The sequence below is a fragment of the Zootermopsis nevadensis genome, unplaced genomic scaffold, assembly GCF_977971745.1.
Source record: "Zootermopsis nevadensis isolate Lab colony 2312 unplaced genomic scaffold, Znev_1.0 Znev_ptg000019l, whole genome shotgun sequence".
Taxonomy (NCBI): Eukaryota; Metazoa; Arthropoda; class Insecta; order Blattodea; family Termopsidae; genus Zootermopsis; species Zootermopsis nevadensis.
This window is the reverse complement of record NW_028259151.1, coordinates 181,646-199,335: the sequence shown is the minus strand read 5'-3', so window position 1 is coordinate 199,335 and position 17,690 is coordinate 181,646. Positions and strand designations below refer to the sequence as shown.

The window sequence follows — 17,690 nt, the reverse complement described above, 5'->3', positions numbered from 1 at the left end:
CTGAAAGTTAGAAGCACGTTATTTATTTTGTTCTCCTAATAACTAGATGACAAGAACGGTTTTGTTGATAAGGTAATAGAAGATCGGTCTTAGTGAAAGCAAAACCTCAGCTAAACGTGAAAACGGTTCCTGGATTGCAGAAACAGCGCTTCAGCGTTTTTTAACAGGATGTGCGACAGCGCTTCTCGCTATCAGACTCAGCAGGGGATCTCAGCCTTTGGATACGTCGCATCTCGTGGGCAGTCGAGTTATAAATTGGGACAATTTATTGAATCTTTATGGTAGTTTATTAAAAGCAGATTCACATATTACTTTTTAATATTCTTTAACAACGTCAGTCATCAGTGAGACAATTGGTCCAGACAGGGATTCCTGGGTTCCTCAGGCATCAGGAGCCAGATGATGACGACCGAGACATTTCTCGAAACGTCGGTGTCTTGCGACCATCTGACGCGACTAATTACGCGAGAAGACTTTATTGAATTTGACATGGCTTCTGATTGATTAGCCTTTAAAAATTATTTGTAATTTCTGATGATTAGAGATTCCCCCTGCTATTGAACCTTCCCTATAGCCAGTAAGTCGACTTGTATGTGTCAATTTGGTAATTTATTAAGCCAAATACTTAGCTTAAAATTAAATATTTTATTCAGGCATCATCATTCGGAGTGGTCCAGTATTATAAAAAACAATATGTGGGCCGATTAAAACACATTGGGGAGCCACAAGCGGCCTCCTGGCCGCGGATTTGGTCACCCTTGCTTTAATGTCTACAAGAGAAGAAATGAAACGTTTATGGGTAGGTGAATTCTTTTTCCATTGTCATAACGTCATAAACTTGCAGGAGGAGATGGATGTCTTTGTAAACCTGTAATCACACACTACGGGACCCGTTACGTCATTGCTACGTACAATAATTCGTGTAGTATTTTATCATTTATTTGCACACTTTCTCGTGTATATGTCATAGTATAATCTCGTTGTCATATTACCTTTACTTTTCAAGTTTCTTAAGTTCAAAGTCGGAATTAAATTCGTCAGATAAGAGCCATGTTTCTTCCATGTACTTGCAAGAATTATGTTATATTTAATTCTTATAAAGTTTTCTTGTATGTATGGGTGACAAAGCGATAATTGCGCTACGACCATTAGCTGATCTTTTGTGCGTCTACGCCTATCTGATCTTCCAGTAGTTCTGTGCAAACCTAAAGCACAGTATCTTACTCAACGGAATCTCATGAAAATTGCCTGGTCCCAGAAAATATCTTCCCGAATGGCGAAATCGTAAATCTAGTAGCCATAGTCAAGGCTTCCCTGTAGACCCTAATTTTGTGGAGTCCCTGAGTCTTTGAAAAGGATTAATATCTTAACTGGGGTATTGCCCCCTTATCTGGGCCTTCTTAGGGTAAAGAAGTACCACGTAGCCCGGTTGCAGTAAGCCTCCGGTAAATCTTTGGTTCTTTCTAGTTTTAAGCTTCATTCTGGCGCTTGTCAGATAAAGTCTGTCTATAGAACAGTTGGCAGCATTCCTAGGTTGGCTGATATTGTCATTATAATTTTTCCCTCCTGCCCATAAGAGGGATGAAGCCTGTAATAAATCAATCTGAAGACATATTTGCCGGGGTAACTCAGTCAGGAAAGGACGACGACGGATTGGATGACCGGGGGGTGAATCCCCGACAAGGGAAGAGGGTTTTTCCTGTAGCTTCTGAGTCCAGACCGACTTGGGTCCTACCGAGCCTCCTGTCCAATGGATACCAGGGTCCTTTCCCCGGGGGTAAAGGGTGTGAGGCTGATCACTCAACCTCATCCATTGCCGAAGTTTATGGCTCACTCCAAGTCAGTCAGTTCCTTCAGCATAAGTCTGAGTAAAGATCCTCTGCTGATACAACATCGAAAAGTAATCAAACAAATGGAAAAGTAACCTGATAGAATCTCGTTTCCCTCTTTTCTCTTGATCGGAAAGCTTGCGGAATAAAAGGGATGTTTGACTATGTTTTATTCTGTTATGCGCCTTAAACGTAAATCCTTACCTAACAATAGTTATAACGAATAATTTTATTTCTGGGCAATGCGAGAAGACAACATGAATATTTGGAGCTCCAATTGAAGACTTCAGTACAAAAATGAGATAAGCGACGTTTTGTTTGTTTATGTTTTTTTTTACCATAAGTGACAACTTTTTTAAATTCAGTGTTACATGTAAACATGTTGTTAATTTATTTATTTCTTTAATAACCTTGACAAGCATGCGGATTTAACATATTCTTACGCAACATCATCAAGCTACTCTTTTCGTTATTTTAATAACCAACAGCCATTTGACCGTTTGGGATGTCCCCCTTTTGCACAGAAACATTTAATTGTATTAAGGCAAAACACTAATAGAACGTCTAACAGTTACCGTGTTATCAAATTCCGCACATCCTCTGTCCACGGCTCTGTGTTCTTTCAATTACATTTACAACTGTTCTCTTCGGCTTACTCACACACTTAATGCACTCCCTCGCCCTCAGTCACATGACTTTACACCAATTAACCGCCAACGCTTGTCAATTAAACCAAATAACCGTGGGTTTTTAACTGTCTGAATGATAAGCCCGTGTCGCTCGTTTTGCGTAGAGCCAACCTGTCTTCTCATATTTCAGCTGACACTGGAATCTTGGTTTCAGTACACCATGCGAAAATTTTTAATTTTCAATAATCTTACATAAACCAACGCTTTGTTAAAAAGAAGGAAGTGTCGTTTTACAAATATTCCTATAATTAAAGTTAGAATGACTTTCATTTCACATCTTTAAAGACCCAAAAACGGTAAACAGATATGATTCTAATGAGAATTTCCGTTTTTACGAAGGAAGATAACGTTTAGAGTCCAGTTTAATTAATGATACTTGGACTTTCCAAGGTTGTCTATTTGTTTCATCAAAATCTTCCTTCAGGGTACTCCGTTTCTGCGGAATATTTCACAAAAGATTACTGACAACACTAAACTTTAGATGAGATAAACTGAAATGTACGAGGTGCGATCGGAAAGTTAAGACTGCGCCTATAAAAACCCGTACACTTATCTCAGGTATTAAATTCATCCATCACCCTCGAAGTAGTTCCCCTGGGAGTGAACACAACGATCCCAGCGCCGCTGCCAAACCTGGAAGCATCCCTGGAAATCTTTCTTTGTCAGCCTGTCAAGCACCATCTGCGATTCTGCCTGAATCTCTTCTATCATCTCAAATCTCCTTCCCTTTAGCTGAATTTTCATCTTTGGGAAGAGGAAGAAGTCACACGGAGCTAAATCCGGCGAATAAGGAGGGTGCGGGATGACGGCCATGGTGTTTGAGGCCAAAAACTGCCGAACTTTGAGGGCGGTGTGCGCAGGCGCGTTGTCATGATGCGTCGCATGTGGAGTTCTTCCTTTAGAATCAGCTGACAGGTCCCATAGCCTATCCCAACAATGTCGCACAAGTCGTTGATGGTACGACGTCGATCTTCGTGAATGGCCTGCCGAATCTTCGTAACATTTTCGGGCGTTGTGCTCGAAGATGGTCGTCCAGAACGCTCGTCATCATCGACAGAGGTTCGGCCATTTTTAAAACGTGAATGCCACACAAAAGTTTGTGCACGACCCATTGCGGACTCCCCAAATGCTTGCTTTAGCATTTCATAGGTTTCCGTAGCCGTTTTGGCGAGTCTTTGGCAAAATTTGATGCACACTCTTTGTTCATGAAAATCCGCCATTCCGAAATCGCAGGAGGGTCGGTGTAATGCACTACCAAAACGCCCGTAACTAAGAAACAAATGCTAATTCGATGATGCCGGCTGGCACACTGATTCACTATGAATGTAGGCCACACCCCCTAGCGGCAGAAGCTCGTACTACATCCGGTTCGCCCTCTTTTGACACAGTCTTGAAACTTTCCGATCGCACCTCGTACGTGTAAGTAATGTGTAATTTGACTTCAGGTCAGATTGTCATCCAACCCGCTAGAAGCACGACTTCAGGACGTAACGCAGATTAGTGTGAGTCACGACATAAACATTTTAAATTGTAGTCTGGCTCTCGTATCACAGAGCTTGTTTAAACGGTGCTCTATAAGATCAAGCTTGACACTTTGCCCAATATGTTAACGCGCAGTTCACATAACATCACAACTTAGACAATATTACCAACTTTAGAATTTTGTTTAATTTCGACTTAGTCATCCATCGGGGATTGTGCGCATTAAGTTCGTAGGCCTAATTCACAAAAGAATGTTTATTTATAACATACATATTTTTGGTCTTCTGCTTTTCCACGTGCTTTGCAAGTGTCCGTACTATATAAGCCTCTTACTCTCGATATTTTCAACAATCGGCCCTTCAATTTCCATTCACCTCCTTGTCTCATTATTCCTGACTCTCTGAACCCTTCGATACCGCAAGGTATTCTGCAGTAGTCCATTTCTAATGAATTTAAATCTGGCTTCATTTATCTTCCGACCTGTATGCGTAAATATTTTGTGCAGTGGTCGCCTTCCTCTCCTCCACAACCCAGTGTGGGTCTTGGCCGCCTCTTTTGGAGGTTTCTTGATCTATAGACATTCGGTGGTAGGACTCCTTGGACGAGTTATCGGCCCGTCGCAAGGCCTCAACCTGTTCACAGGACAGCGCAACACAGAGAAACGCTGACAAACATCCATGTCTTGAGTGGGATTCGAACCTGCGGTCACAGTGTCCAAGCGCGACCACTTTGACCAGCATGCAGTGGTCTTACAGAAAATTATATGCCATGTTTGTTATTTTATTATAGTTTCAATTTATCGTCAGGGAACAATTTGTACGGTTATGATGCAGTGAGTTTCCATTCAATACACTTATCCAACTTTTGAAAAAATGCAGTCAATCACATCCGTCACACATATCCTTATTTCGGACTACTAGTGAGGTTCTTGGTTTGTATATGCAAGCAAATATCGAGTCGCCTTTCACACCTTTTCCTTCTCCTTCTTCATCGTATGTTCCTTATGTGCCGTATCAATCAATAGCAACTGGCTAGTCGTCCATTAGTGCATAGCATAAATTGCGGCAGGACTGTATTTACGTACCAAGTGCTTGAAAGACGACAGGCACAAGAGCCTTTAATATGTTTTGCGGAACTGCGTGACAAAAGAGAAAATCAATGGCACATTCTGAGTGCAAGGAACCACTCTTAACGGCTTCTTGTTTTAAGTTGAGATGGAAGTCACTATTTTATTCTCTCTGACGATATTAATTGGAAATTAATTATGTTGAACAATGTTTATATTATTATCGAGGTCTACAGGAATACGTAGGCCGTTAAAACACACAACTTCTTATGGGAAAGTTTCAACCATCTGATAACAATTAATCTACAAATGTATGGAAAAGATTCGGACAATATTCTTCTGAGAATTTATACTAAAATATGTCGTACGTTTTTAATGTTAGTTTAGCTTAGTCCGAGCACCGTTACGTTCCTTGCATAAGCCCAAAATTAATCTTAGTTAATTAAATATGCGCAAAATATTGAACGTCTTAAAAAAATTAGGTGACCTAAATTAAATATTTAATTTGTGTCATATTCACATTTTTTTATTGCATGATGGACGGCTATTATGAAATTTGATTAACTTCTTCTTATGCACAGAAACCCCTAATGGAGTTTCATCTCTTATTATTAGACAGTAGGATTTAACCTAACAGCGACATAGAATACTTTTAAATAATCAACATGTGAAGAAAACAGTGTTGTTAAAGTGACGCATTCGGTATGCTAGCCAATGAGCGCCCTCGAGTGTTTATCACAGAAGTCTTAAAGAAAGTTAATTACAAATAAATTGTTTTAACCAGTTTTTCTCACTCTACGTAGATCATTAGTGTTCAGCGTGTGAACTAAAGCAGCCGTTTCCAAATTCCAGATTAGCAACTTATCATGATCAATTGTCTCTAGATACAATAACAGTTTAATATAGTAAATCGTTTATTTCATTGTATGATCTGAAGTTTTCACAGCGACTAAGTACAATAAATTCTTCTCGGGCTACCAGTCGTGTAAGGTGGCTTAATTAAAACAACAACGTTTCGAGAATCGGCGAGGACAAAGATGATTCTCGAAATGTTGGACTTGTGAGCTTGTTCCTATTTTGCATCTTTAATAAGATGCATGTGTAGTAAAGAACTTTTATCTAGATTGAGAGTCAAATGAATGCCGCAATTTTGTTTTTAGCGTTACAGAACATTTCAAACGGAGAAAATAGTGGTGTGAGGTGCTGTTTAAACATTCATTTGCAGTTTTGAGGTTCACTAGGACCGAGCGCTGGCCAATTTTTGTGTTTGATATCTTCTATCGGGCCGCAGACTAGTTTTTAGAAAGAGTGTGTTTGAAGTTTAAATATTTTGGAATGATAGTAATGAATCAAAATTGCAATTATGAAGAAATTAGTAGCATACTGAGAAACTGGGAGGCAGGATATTTGCTGAATTTACATTACTCAGGAGAGAGATCTAAGATAAATTTTATTGGGGGATGTGGATTGGATTTATTTAGCTCCGAGTAGGTACCAATTGTAGACTTTTGTGAACACGGCAATGGCTAGCTTCCCAAGAAGGACTCTGTTTCATAGAGTCTGAACAACTTATTCATTAAGTTATAACTTCTAGTGAATAACTGTGTTCAAAGTGAATCGATTATAACTTCGTTCAGACTTCAGTTTTATATCATCTTCTACACAGTATTATCCCACTTCCATGACAACCCTTTATTAATCCTATTTGTGCTGCTAACCGAACCCATCACCATCCTGGTACTGGTCCATAAATAAACACCGGAGCAGCACCGTAGATTTTTACATAATAAAGCAATCGGCTTTCTAGACATTACCAAACGTAGCTTCAGAATTGCACTCTCTACATGCAGTTCGTTCGTAAATAAAAGACAGCAGCTGATTCGATTATAGCAGACAGTATCCGAAACGTCGGCTTTATGTGATATAAACTTGACACGGCAGAGGAAGAATTGCAATATATGGTAAATCACTGACCAAATCCATAAATTTCTAAACATAATTAGCTAGATTTTTAAGGAGATCCCGCTGTCGAATATTCTTGCCATGGGGTGAAGAAGAACAACTCTTACAATAAGAGTAAGACAAGTCTACTCTGTGCCTAAGCATGAAGGCTGTTAACCCGCGATGTATTTTAGTCGTGTGACGTTAGTCGTCATTTCATGCTCCGGCCGCTTTAGCCTCGTATAAAGGGACTCGGAGGGCGTGCTTTAGCCTCTCTAGACGCGGCGGCGAAGGGAGAAATCTTTTCTTCTGCTTGGAAACGAACCCCCGTCGTAAAATCGATATCAAGTAATTTTATTGTCCGGGTTATTTAATTAAAACTATTTTTAATTTGGCATGTGCCTTTTATTTTAGTTGAATGTTCTATAAGGAAGACTCTGTTACAATAGGTCTGTATCAGACAAATACGTCGAGGACATCGTGACAAAATGGCATATCAACAAATTTACTGATTTAGGGCAGACTAAATTCTAACACTTATTTGTTTTGACACATATGCATCATTAATGTTAATGCGACCAAATGTAACTGTATCTCTGTGTAGAGCAACAACAGCATTACACCATTCTGCAATGACATGCATCCCACTAGTTTACATTGTTAGACCGAATACCTCCGATTATGCAAATATGCCGATACGTCCTTCTTACATGATGCCCTTGATGTCATCTTTAATACTTGCTAAATTCAGTATGTTGAACATAGATTTAACTTGTGTTTAGAGTGTTTTCATATCTTCTTTCATGTGGCACTGGGCAAATAAGAGTTTTCAATCTGATAAGGGTTTTCATCCATATGCAAATGTTGATTTATTTTGCCACATATTTACTCATGGTTGGCCAGGAGTAAACAGTTCACGTTTTGTTCTTGCTGACTGAGAGCCAGCATATCTTACGTAATAAGTATCATTATTATAGGCCTACAGTCTGTGATCATATTTTTAACGGACGGATTACGGATCTGTATTTCAAAAACAAATTTGACAACCAGTTGTTGGTTTTGTACTGCCTTTGAGTTACATTGCCCGAATACAGAACCACTTCGAACAGAATTTCGATATGGTACAGTTACATTCAGTTCTGTCGAGGCAACTTTTATTTTGGTTTCGTTTGGAATATAAGAGCCACTTCACGTAAGGGTCTAAATAAACTACGTGTGTGTATATTTCAAGCCCTTGGATAGAGTTTGTTTAAACTTGATATACTATCATTTGATTACACAAGAATGTTCATGTTTAACTCCCATTCTCTTTGACTTCTTCCAATGCCCATATTTCGCCTATTAAATTGTTAACAATAGAAGTGGGCTATATCTGACCCGCATTCGAATGTTTCGGGTCGCCAGCCCCCTTGTGATGTTTAAAGACGGATTTCACATTCTTGTTGGGTAAATTCGGCGGTGCCCGAATTTATAACTTGTGTTGGGCAAGGCCGTGGTCTAGGCAACACGGAGTTTTCCTCCGGGGGCTTCCCCGGTTTCTCCGTGGCATCCCAACAATTACTCCATTCACACACAGAAGAAGGCAATGGCAAACCACTTCTGGATCATCTGCCAAGAACGTATATAAACAGGTCCCAGTCCGAGAAAAGGATGGAAGGATCCTGTTCATATGGACCTGTCGTCAGACAGAACACTAAATAAATAATAACAACGTACGTATTGTGGACTTCAGTCCAGCTGTATATTCAAGTTGCGTCCATTATAACAGGGGTCTGCAAATTTCTCGTTATCGCGGGCCGATTTGGCTATTCATATCATTGTCAAGGGTCGCAGAAAGAAATCGTGGTCAATAAGCGAAACTGCATTTAACTTAGAGAGTAGCTGCTACACGCTGGTCCCATACTTCCCGCCACCAAACTGGGAAGCGAAAATTCATCTACATAGAACTCGTATTTTGACGTTAAATCCTTATACAGTTAATTTAAAATACTAATGTTAAATGACAGCATTTCAACAAGGCATTGGAAACTGCTTTTGTTATGAATCATTCTGTGATGTACAGGCTTAACCACAAATGTGTCAGTCAGTGCTTGTAAGTTTACAAACGTTCGTGTTAAAATTGCATCTGTCAGCCCAAATTCAAAGTACAGATGTATCGGGCCTTATCTAGCTTTACTGTGAAACTTCACTGTAGATATCTGACAGTTGTGAGAACCTATCCTGAGCCAGCTCAGTCCAATCAACACCTTCGCACTCTTTCTGTTTACATCCGTTGAAACACAGGTGTTACATTTGAAAAGTATCCTTAACTACAGCAGTATCTGTACACAAAATGCGTGAGCAAGTGGCCTAGTAACGAGGGTGACCTTCAATGTTATGGGGGAAGATGGGAGAGTGTGGACTTGCTTCTGATTTAATTTTTATACAGTCCCACGTAATTGTTGCTTCGTTGCATTTTAAACGATAGGCCTAGACCCTGTATTGTCGTCATGTCTGCATCAAAGGCTTACAGGTGGCTTCTTCTACCCTGTACGATTTCCAACCAAAATTTTGATTGTCTCTAAGGAAATATTAAACTGTGGGTGTTTTATTAGTTGACTGTCTGTTGTTCAAAACTAGCAGACCTCCTGCTGGTTTACACTACACTTGCTACTTTTACAATGAGAGTGGTATCTCGCAAGCATTGTGCGACTACAATGTTTTTCATACTTCTGCTTTGCTTTTGTAACCTGTATTTTACAACCACTGGCCGTAACGGCATTGAGATGAAGCGTTAACCTGATGGGAACATGATGTTTGCAAATACTGTATCAGACGATATTTTAACAAAGTGGGCAATATGACTTCACTACAGATATAAACAAAAGACATTATTCTCCGTGTTTTTTAGAAGTGGTGATTTTTTATAAGTGTATTTCCGGCATGTAGAAATACTGTAATTCTGCTTGTACTAGGAACATTGTAAAGTAAGAAAGCAAACAGTTATATATAATTATTAACTTAATATTAGCGGCTTGGACTGTAGTAGTTGTAAAACAGACACAATAGAACGTGAGTATTATTCAAATACCGTTCTAAGTATCCCTGTAAAAGTTTCAGTCCTGGGATTTACTTTTTGTAGAACTCTCTCTCGCACTGCCTGAATGTACGAGTAATTTGGACAAGCGACCTATACATATGCATGGACAGAGTCCGACATTGCGCTGAACAGAAATGATACTTGGTTCGGTTCGAAATAATTATATATCTTTATTATTTTAGGTTTTAATTTTTATCAGTTTATATAGAGCGTTACAGAAAAAAGACTAGTGATTCATATACAAAGAAATTAGGGCAGAAGTACAATAGACTAAATATTTGTTATAGTTACACTCGATACTGTTTCATTAAAGCCTATAGTCAGTTTATAATTTCTTATGATCCATGGATTTCGACAAAAATCAGATTCATTGCTCTATGAAGGTCAGTTCTCGTAGAACGCATAATGAACTTCATAGAACTGTTTTTTTTCTCTCATTCTCTTTTACCCGTAGGTGTCGGGGTTTTTTATTTATTCATTTTGATCTATTTGGACAATGGTAGGACTCCTTGGATGAGTGATCAGCCCTATATGCAAGGCCTCTACCTATACAAACACAGAAAGACGCGGACAAACATCCATGCCCTGAGTGGGACTCGAACTCACGGTCGCAGCAGTCAGGCGCACGAGGTCCATGCCTCAGACCGCGTGGCCACTGCGGCCGGCACAAATGTTTATTTTGTCTTAATAATCAAGATTACAAATTAAGACGATATTTGTTTGCCTAAACCTGTGTATAATTCAAAGATGTTTTAACATTACACGTTAAAATATTTTTATATCATTTCACATTTTCATTCGTATAAGTGATAAAATCAGTGTTTTGCGCTGTATTCGTCACTATGAAACCCTTTTTAAGAATGTTTTAATATTATGCTTCCATCTACGCCATTATATTGTAAATAGGTGTTGTGTTTAATAGAAGCATTCCCGTTTGAATTAAACAGGATGCTCTATATCAGTAACGAAACCATTGTCTGCAGAAATCCTCAGACTCTGTTCAAGCTCTGAACAAACCCATGACCGCAACGCATTCATTTTTTATGTATGTGGACTGGAATTTTCTGCCTCAGAATAGGGAATAGTGACAGGCTCTTGTAAACTGGGTAATGATATTTCGGGATCCACTAAATACGAGAAGTTCCATGATAGCTGAGTCATTGCTACTCAGGAAGAATTTTGTTCCATAGGACAATTTACAGTGTAGGACAACTTCAAGATGAAAGTGGTCACTATTAGTGAGGAAGTGTTTTAAAGTGTTAAAGATTTGACGAAAAAGCAGTACTGAGCTTCTGGGGCACTCCCTGAGTGAGTTGACGTTTGCATTGATGTTAACTGTGAACAGTTATCAGACATCCTTTTAACGTGTTTGTGCTCTTAGGTAAATAGACCGCATTGCGGAATAAAGTATTATGCAGTACACCATTTATTACCTTACATAAAAACATGAATTAGTTGTACCGTGTCCCAATACAGAAGACGTTGTGCACACTTGTCCCTGACAACGTTACGACTATTTTGAAGTCATGTATAACTCCGCGGTATTTGTGCACTAATTTCTTAAACATTCGGTATAACAAATTAGTAGACTGGTGTAAACGAATAGCGATATTTAATATTAAAGCTTAATATTCTAGTTAATAAATGTAAACTGTTTTATACGTTTGTAATGGACTATTTCGTATCAGGGAGAAGAAAATATAGATAACAATCACAAATTTTTGTAAATGTGTTGACTGCACCTAGGAATTTTCTGCCATGAATAAGAAACAGGAAGATAACTGTCTTTTGGGATGTTGCCCCGAGTAGTCTGGTAGAAGTTTGCCGACGTTTCAGAGGTGTTTGATGCTCAATCATCAGAGCGATGAGTAACCCGGTTCGAGATATGTGAACCAGTCTAATAACCCGCGCGCTGCTTACTCATTGTCTTGATGATATAGGCAGCAAGTACCTCTAAAACGTCTGTAAACTTCGACCAGACTACACGGCGCAATGTCCCAAAAGACAGCCATCTTCATACTTGACGCTGTGATATCACCAAAACAACATGGCTGGGCTGTCCTTCAAACGCTAGTAGCAACTTCATACTTAAATCATATTTCAGCGCATTCTCCAGTACAAGATTGAGCCTGTAGGTTTCCGATGCAAATCATTAATTACTTACCATCCGATATGAAGGTGATGAGCTGCATGTCCACGATAGGATGTTTCAGGTAAAAAAACTTTGTAATAGCGATGATACTAAATATATTTTGTTTTGAAACAAAACGAACTGTAAAAGCGTATTAAAAATTCATCGGTTACATAGACTTCTTTAATATTTTATAACAAGTTTTTGTTCCTGTTTTGTGTCATAAACGATTAACATTTCTACAATGCCTGTCAGAGCTTGTTAGCCTGTCTAGTGTACCGCGTTCCTTTTAATGGAACTATATGGAACACAAACTATCATCTTTCGGCTTTTTCTAATAACTTCAGGCTCTTGTGCTTGAATTGGGTGAAGCATATAGCATAAGTGCTCGACTTTCGATCTTTAGCAGAAATATATATAATGTACAGATATGTGAACCTTACAAAACCAAAACTGCATAACAAAGGCGAGTGTTTGCTAAAATTTCTTAAAGACGGCTTGATTCTGGCTTACAGTGCTTATATAAGAATGCGGTATAATCTGTAAAAATGGCTGAGACTAGCTCGACCAGGGACCCAGCAGCTAAGATTTATGTGTACTTTCCTTTATACCTGAAGACAGAAAAAGCTCCAGCTTCAATTTTTAGTTTTGACAATGAGCAAAAAGTCATTTTTACAGATTATAACCCACCACCGTCAAAGAACTTTCTTCAAGAATGCGGTATGTTAAAAACGCGTTTTCGGACAGTACTAAGCCAAAAAAGCCCAAGTTGAGCTAAGTAATATACATGTAATGTACATTAATCGCCGATGTTTCCTTTGAGCATGATAACCATTCTTGGCACCCATCATAGACGTCAGCACTTTTTACCTCTTTTCTGGTCTTTCCATTGTCAGTCATCTTTTATGTCATCATCAAATTTATATTTTTTTTACTCCAATTTTCTTTCACAGGCCTCCATAAATTTCACAAGAAAACCTGGTCCAATGGACATGAAGAGCCTCCACACTAGGCAAATTAGAGTTTAAAATATGGATTTATTTCTCCATAAAGAATTAACCAATGTTATTGATTACTCACATGTTTTTACGATCCAAAACACGTCAGAAATACAAGTTGCAACTTTTTCGATTTTGGCCTAGTCTTACTGAGTAGTACATATTTTTATTTATATATTTACTTAGGCGTACTTATTCGTTTATTTCTTGTAAGCAAGCATTCTGTTGTTATGGATAAACACTGTAATTTTGGTTCTTCAACACACAGAGAATAACACAATACTCCTAACATCAATTTCATATTTATTAATGCTATCAGAACGATTATGAATATTCAATTTACAAGATGTATCGGCCGTTAGCAGCCATCTTTAGGTAACTTGAACCTAATCTAGAAGAAATTAAAATAACTTATAACACACGTTGGAGATCATGGGCGTTAAAAACAACGCTATCAGGACAGACAGCATGTTATGGATTATAGATTGTTATGGAACTGATGTTAGTTTTCTCAGCACCTCTAGGCAAATTTTAGGATTGCATTAAAATAGGCCATGGCAGCTACATTCGAATCCTTCCCGACTCATAGTTAAACAGGTCTATGTCATATACCTCATTCAACAATAATCATTTGCAGTTACACAATTAATAAAGAGGAAAGGCAAACGTCTACTGTGCTTGGTGTCTTTCCTACTTCTGTGGTATTCCCAACAGCTCAAACTCTCGGATGTCCATTCCAGTTCAAGAAATGCGCGTACTAATAAAGTGAGCTAACACAAATAGAGCTTAGTCATTCTTAAAGGATATTGTGGTTTCTTATCTGTTCCCTGACTTCCCTACACACACAGCAGGCCACTATTCGAGAACTAAAGACGTTTAACGCCATCCTGGAAAAGGTGATAAATATTCTGGGAGTTGATGCAAAGTTTTTCTGTTGCAACTGCATCGTCCTTTGCCGCAATGTTGAGAACAGTGCCGGAGTTTCCTGCACAGTCCTGCTGATGAGAATTATATCGTCATAGTAATAAACCAAGACTTAACTGCAGTAACAGACTGGAAAGACGATTAAGGATAGTCTGAGGTAAAGTATTTTATTTTATTGTTGCGATTAGGTGAGACAATGTCTTTGAGAGTAGAGACCGCATTGCCTAATCTCAAGATGATTCATAAGTGAATATGGAGCAGCGGTGAAATGATATTGACACGGTAAACAAAATGGACTCGGAGATAAACATGCCCCAGTGTCATTTTCCTCACCGCAAATCACACATGAACTGACCTTAGCTCGAAACCGGGGCTCCACCATGAGAAACCGACGACTATACGCTTGAACTATGGCACGGCCAGAAGTATTTTACTGGGAAAAGTAAGTAGAGACCTATGTTCAGAAGCTTTCACGGCGACTAAGTATAATAAATTTTTCTCGGGCTACCAGCCGTGTAGGGTAGCTTAATGAAGAAAACACCAACGTTTGGAGAACCATTTTCGTCCTCGTCCTCAGAGTACTGCCAGTATTTAGAGAAGAATTTATTATAAATAGAGTCCTGTACGTAGAGACAGATAACCACATGGGAAGTACTCCATAATAGTGGTTATGTCATGATTACCAGTAAGAAATATATATCAAATGAAGGATCATTTGCTGTTATCATCGAATTTATTGATGTATATGGACATGTTATAGGTTATTTCTCGGAAAACGCAGTCGTCCTCTTGACCTGAAAATCAAAAGTGAAAAGTTTTGTATCTTCAGCCTTTCGAGTTACATTTAAATAACACATTAATTAATGTGACCATTCGTGATATGTTGAGGAAATAAACGGGTCATTTCCTGATATGGAACGCAAGAATTTGTCCGAGAAAACTACTCCACATTATTTACATAAAAAGTGTGTTATTGTTTCATAATATTAATTTCATAACACACTTTAACAAAAACTGTAACAATTGTATACTGTTGTAATTCATTATAGACCTAATTAAAATTAATACATTAATCACGCTTCTAAAAATGTTCTCTACAGTTGCTGCACATGAAGGGATTATTAACTACAACAATTTATTTGACGTATTTGAAGATATATAATGTAGTGAAAAGAAACTATTTTAGCACTTTCATGTAGCAAAAACTATTATATTCTGATTGTCCACAGCTACGTTGTATGTAACAGAAAGTTGTCTAAGGAATGACGAACTTCATGGCACAGATTCGTTCTTGAACAGTTTAAAATTGTTCATTTAGTCAATAAAATCCCTTATGGAACCCCAATTCTTGTCATCATTCGTACTGATTAACCTCATCTTGAGCCACTGGGCAAATTCTCTCAAACAAATATGAAAAGAAATGCGACTTTCATTTTACGTCTGCTAACTTAACTGGGTGGATCTAAATTATTTGTGTTTTGTTATTGTGTTGTAGCGAACTGATATTATTCTCGTTGAATTTTACTGCAAAAACTCCCTTTTTGCCACGGATTATGCGGCTTATTAAGCGTAAGAAATTTATCTACCGATCATAGAACTCTTTCCAGAGTAAAATTAGTACTTGCTGCTGTTCTCGTTTATCGAACATGATGGCACGTTCTGAAAAGACGTTTCCTGTTTCATTCGATTTTTTCTCTTGTGCAGGCCGACAGAACTGGACATGTCATCGGACAGCGACAGCAGTAGCTACGATCCTTTGGACGAGGTGACAAACTACAAGTTACCGCGGAGACAGCATTGGCCCAACAAGGCTCAGTTCATCCTCGCATGTGTCGGTTACTGCGTAGGACTTGGAAACCTCTGGAGGTTTCCGTACCTCTGCTATAAGAGTGGCGGAGGTAAGCAAGTCTTCAAGCGTTTTATCAATTAAATATTGAATTCCTTAAAGACAGGCTTTGTCTGTGTTGATGTTTTATCCAAACATTTACGTTTAGGGATTGAGGAAGGCCAGGAAGAACCCTGGATAGCTATTCCCGGGCCGAGATTCGAACTTGGGACTTCCGTGTACGAAGCATGAGTACTATCAACTCGACACTGATGTTTGGACTTCAGATGTTTCTATATTTCTGTAACAACAGTGACAGATTTGAGTTTTTCGCTTTTATATGTTCATCTTTTCCTTTGAACAATACAGTTTCTTAACTTGTGTTTCCAAATTTTTGGACATTTGATACAAAAGCAGTGGAAATATAGCTTTGAGCATTTGGAAAGCTTCATGCCTCTGTTTTATGTGTATTTGAAGTTTCTTAACTGAGTTTTCTTTATTATGTGTCCTCATATTTGTTCTGAGTGACAGAAGTAGGTTTATTACGATATTTTGTTTTCATATTTTTGTTTCGAAAGTTTGCAAAATAATTGACAATGTTGTCTGTGCGCGTAAAGTAAATGTCTGGATTTATGTTGCTGCCTCATAACTTCTATGAGCCTTTCTCTTGAAAGAGTCCAAGACCACACCTTCATAAATCCTTTATTGAAATTTTATAAAAAGATCCTAGAGTATTCCTCCGCGTCTAGAAGTTTACAAGAAACAGTGTTACAACAAACATCCCGGTGGAATAGTTAGTACTCATGCTTCATATTCAAAGTGTCTTTGGTTCAAATCTCAGCCCAGAGACCGGCTGTCCTGACTGGGGTGTTTATGGACGACAAAATCAAGTTAACTGTATAAATATTTTCTTGTCATTTAATCAGTATCCGTATATTTACAGCATCTCAAATTATATACAGAAACTGTCACGGGTTTCTCAAGCAAAATGTAAACTCATGCTTAATAAGGCTTATAGAGAGGAAATAATGTAATTATGTCTAGCTCACAGCAGATTTCAATACGATTATGTATTTGTTTGGGAGTAATGTTGATCTATTCCAGCACAAATTGCAAGCCAGGTGACGTGTCTTTTATTTCTTAACAAGTCATGACAAGAAGGTACGTAATTAATGCAATATTAAATCACGTAAGTCTACATGCTGCTTTTCAGAACGAAACATAATACAATAATTTTTCGGGGGGTATTGGAAAGGCGTCTGAAACTAAATATGTACTGCTAATGTGTTTAAAATCTTCAATTTTCGTGGTTGTATCCATGCACGTGTTCATAATTCGTGTTATTAGCACACTAGAGTACATAAGTTAATTATTTGAGTGTGACTATGCTGCATAAGTTTGTTTGTTCCTTAAGAGTCAATATGAGAAGACGGTGTGACTTAGTACGTACTAGACTGCATTTTACTTTTTGAATGATAAAATATTGCTAATTGTTATGGAGAGTCCTGTTTATTTTCGGTATGACCATCGTATGATCGGCGGTAAGATCCCGCACAGCGCCTTTAAGCTCCGTGTAGATGTCTGTACCAGCATTTCCCTCATCATCTAACTTTTCCTTATTTTGAAGAGTAAGTATACAGTATTCAAAATACCCACCACCTGTTCCAACTAGACCTCGCGTGCTGAGAATATTTCTAGACAAGTGGCAAAACTGTCGTCTTCAAAT

General features: G+C 38.4%; 1 protein-coding gene across 3 annotated transcripts in view; it reads left to right on the top strand.

Annotated features, from left to right (window-relative positions):
• The window catches only part of ine (solute carrier family 6 member inebriated), a 113,899-nt gene that overhangs the window by 58,322 nt on the left and 37,887 nt on the right, over nucleotides 1-17,690 (top strand). For all 3 annotated transcript variants that reach the window (XM_022059207.2, XM_087351377.1, XM_087351376.1), the window contains one exon: nucleotides 15,844-16,037. In XM_022059207.2, the coding sequence (XP_021914899.2) occupies nucleotides 15,844-16,037 (194 nt within the window). The remainder of the gene's footprint in view (nucleotides 1-15,843; nucleotides 16,038-17,690) is intronic.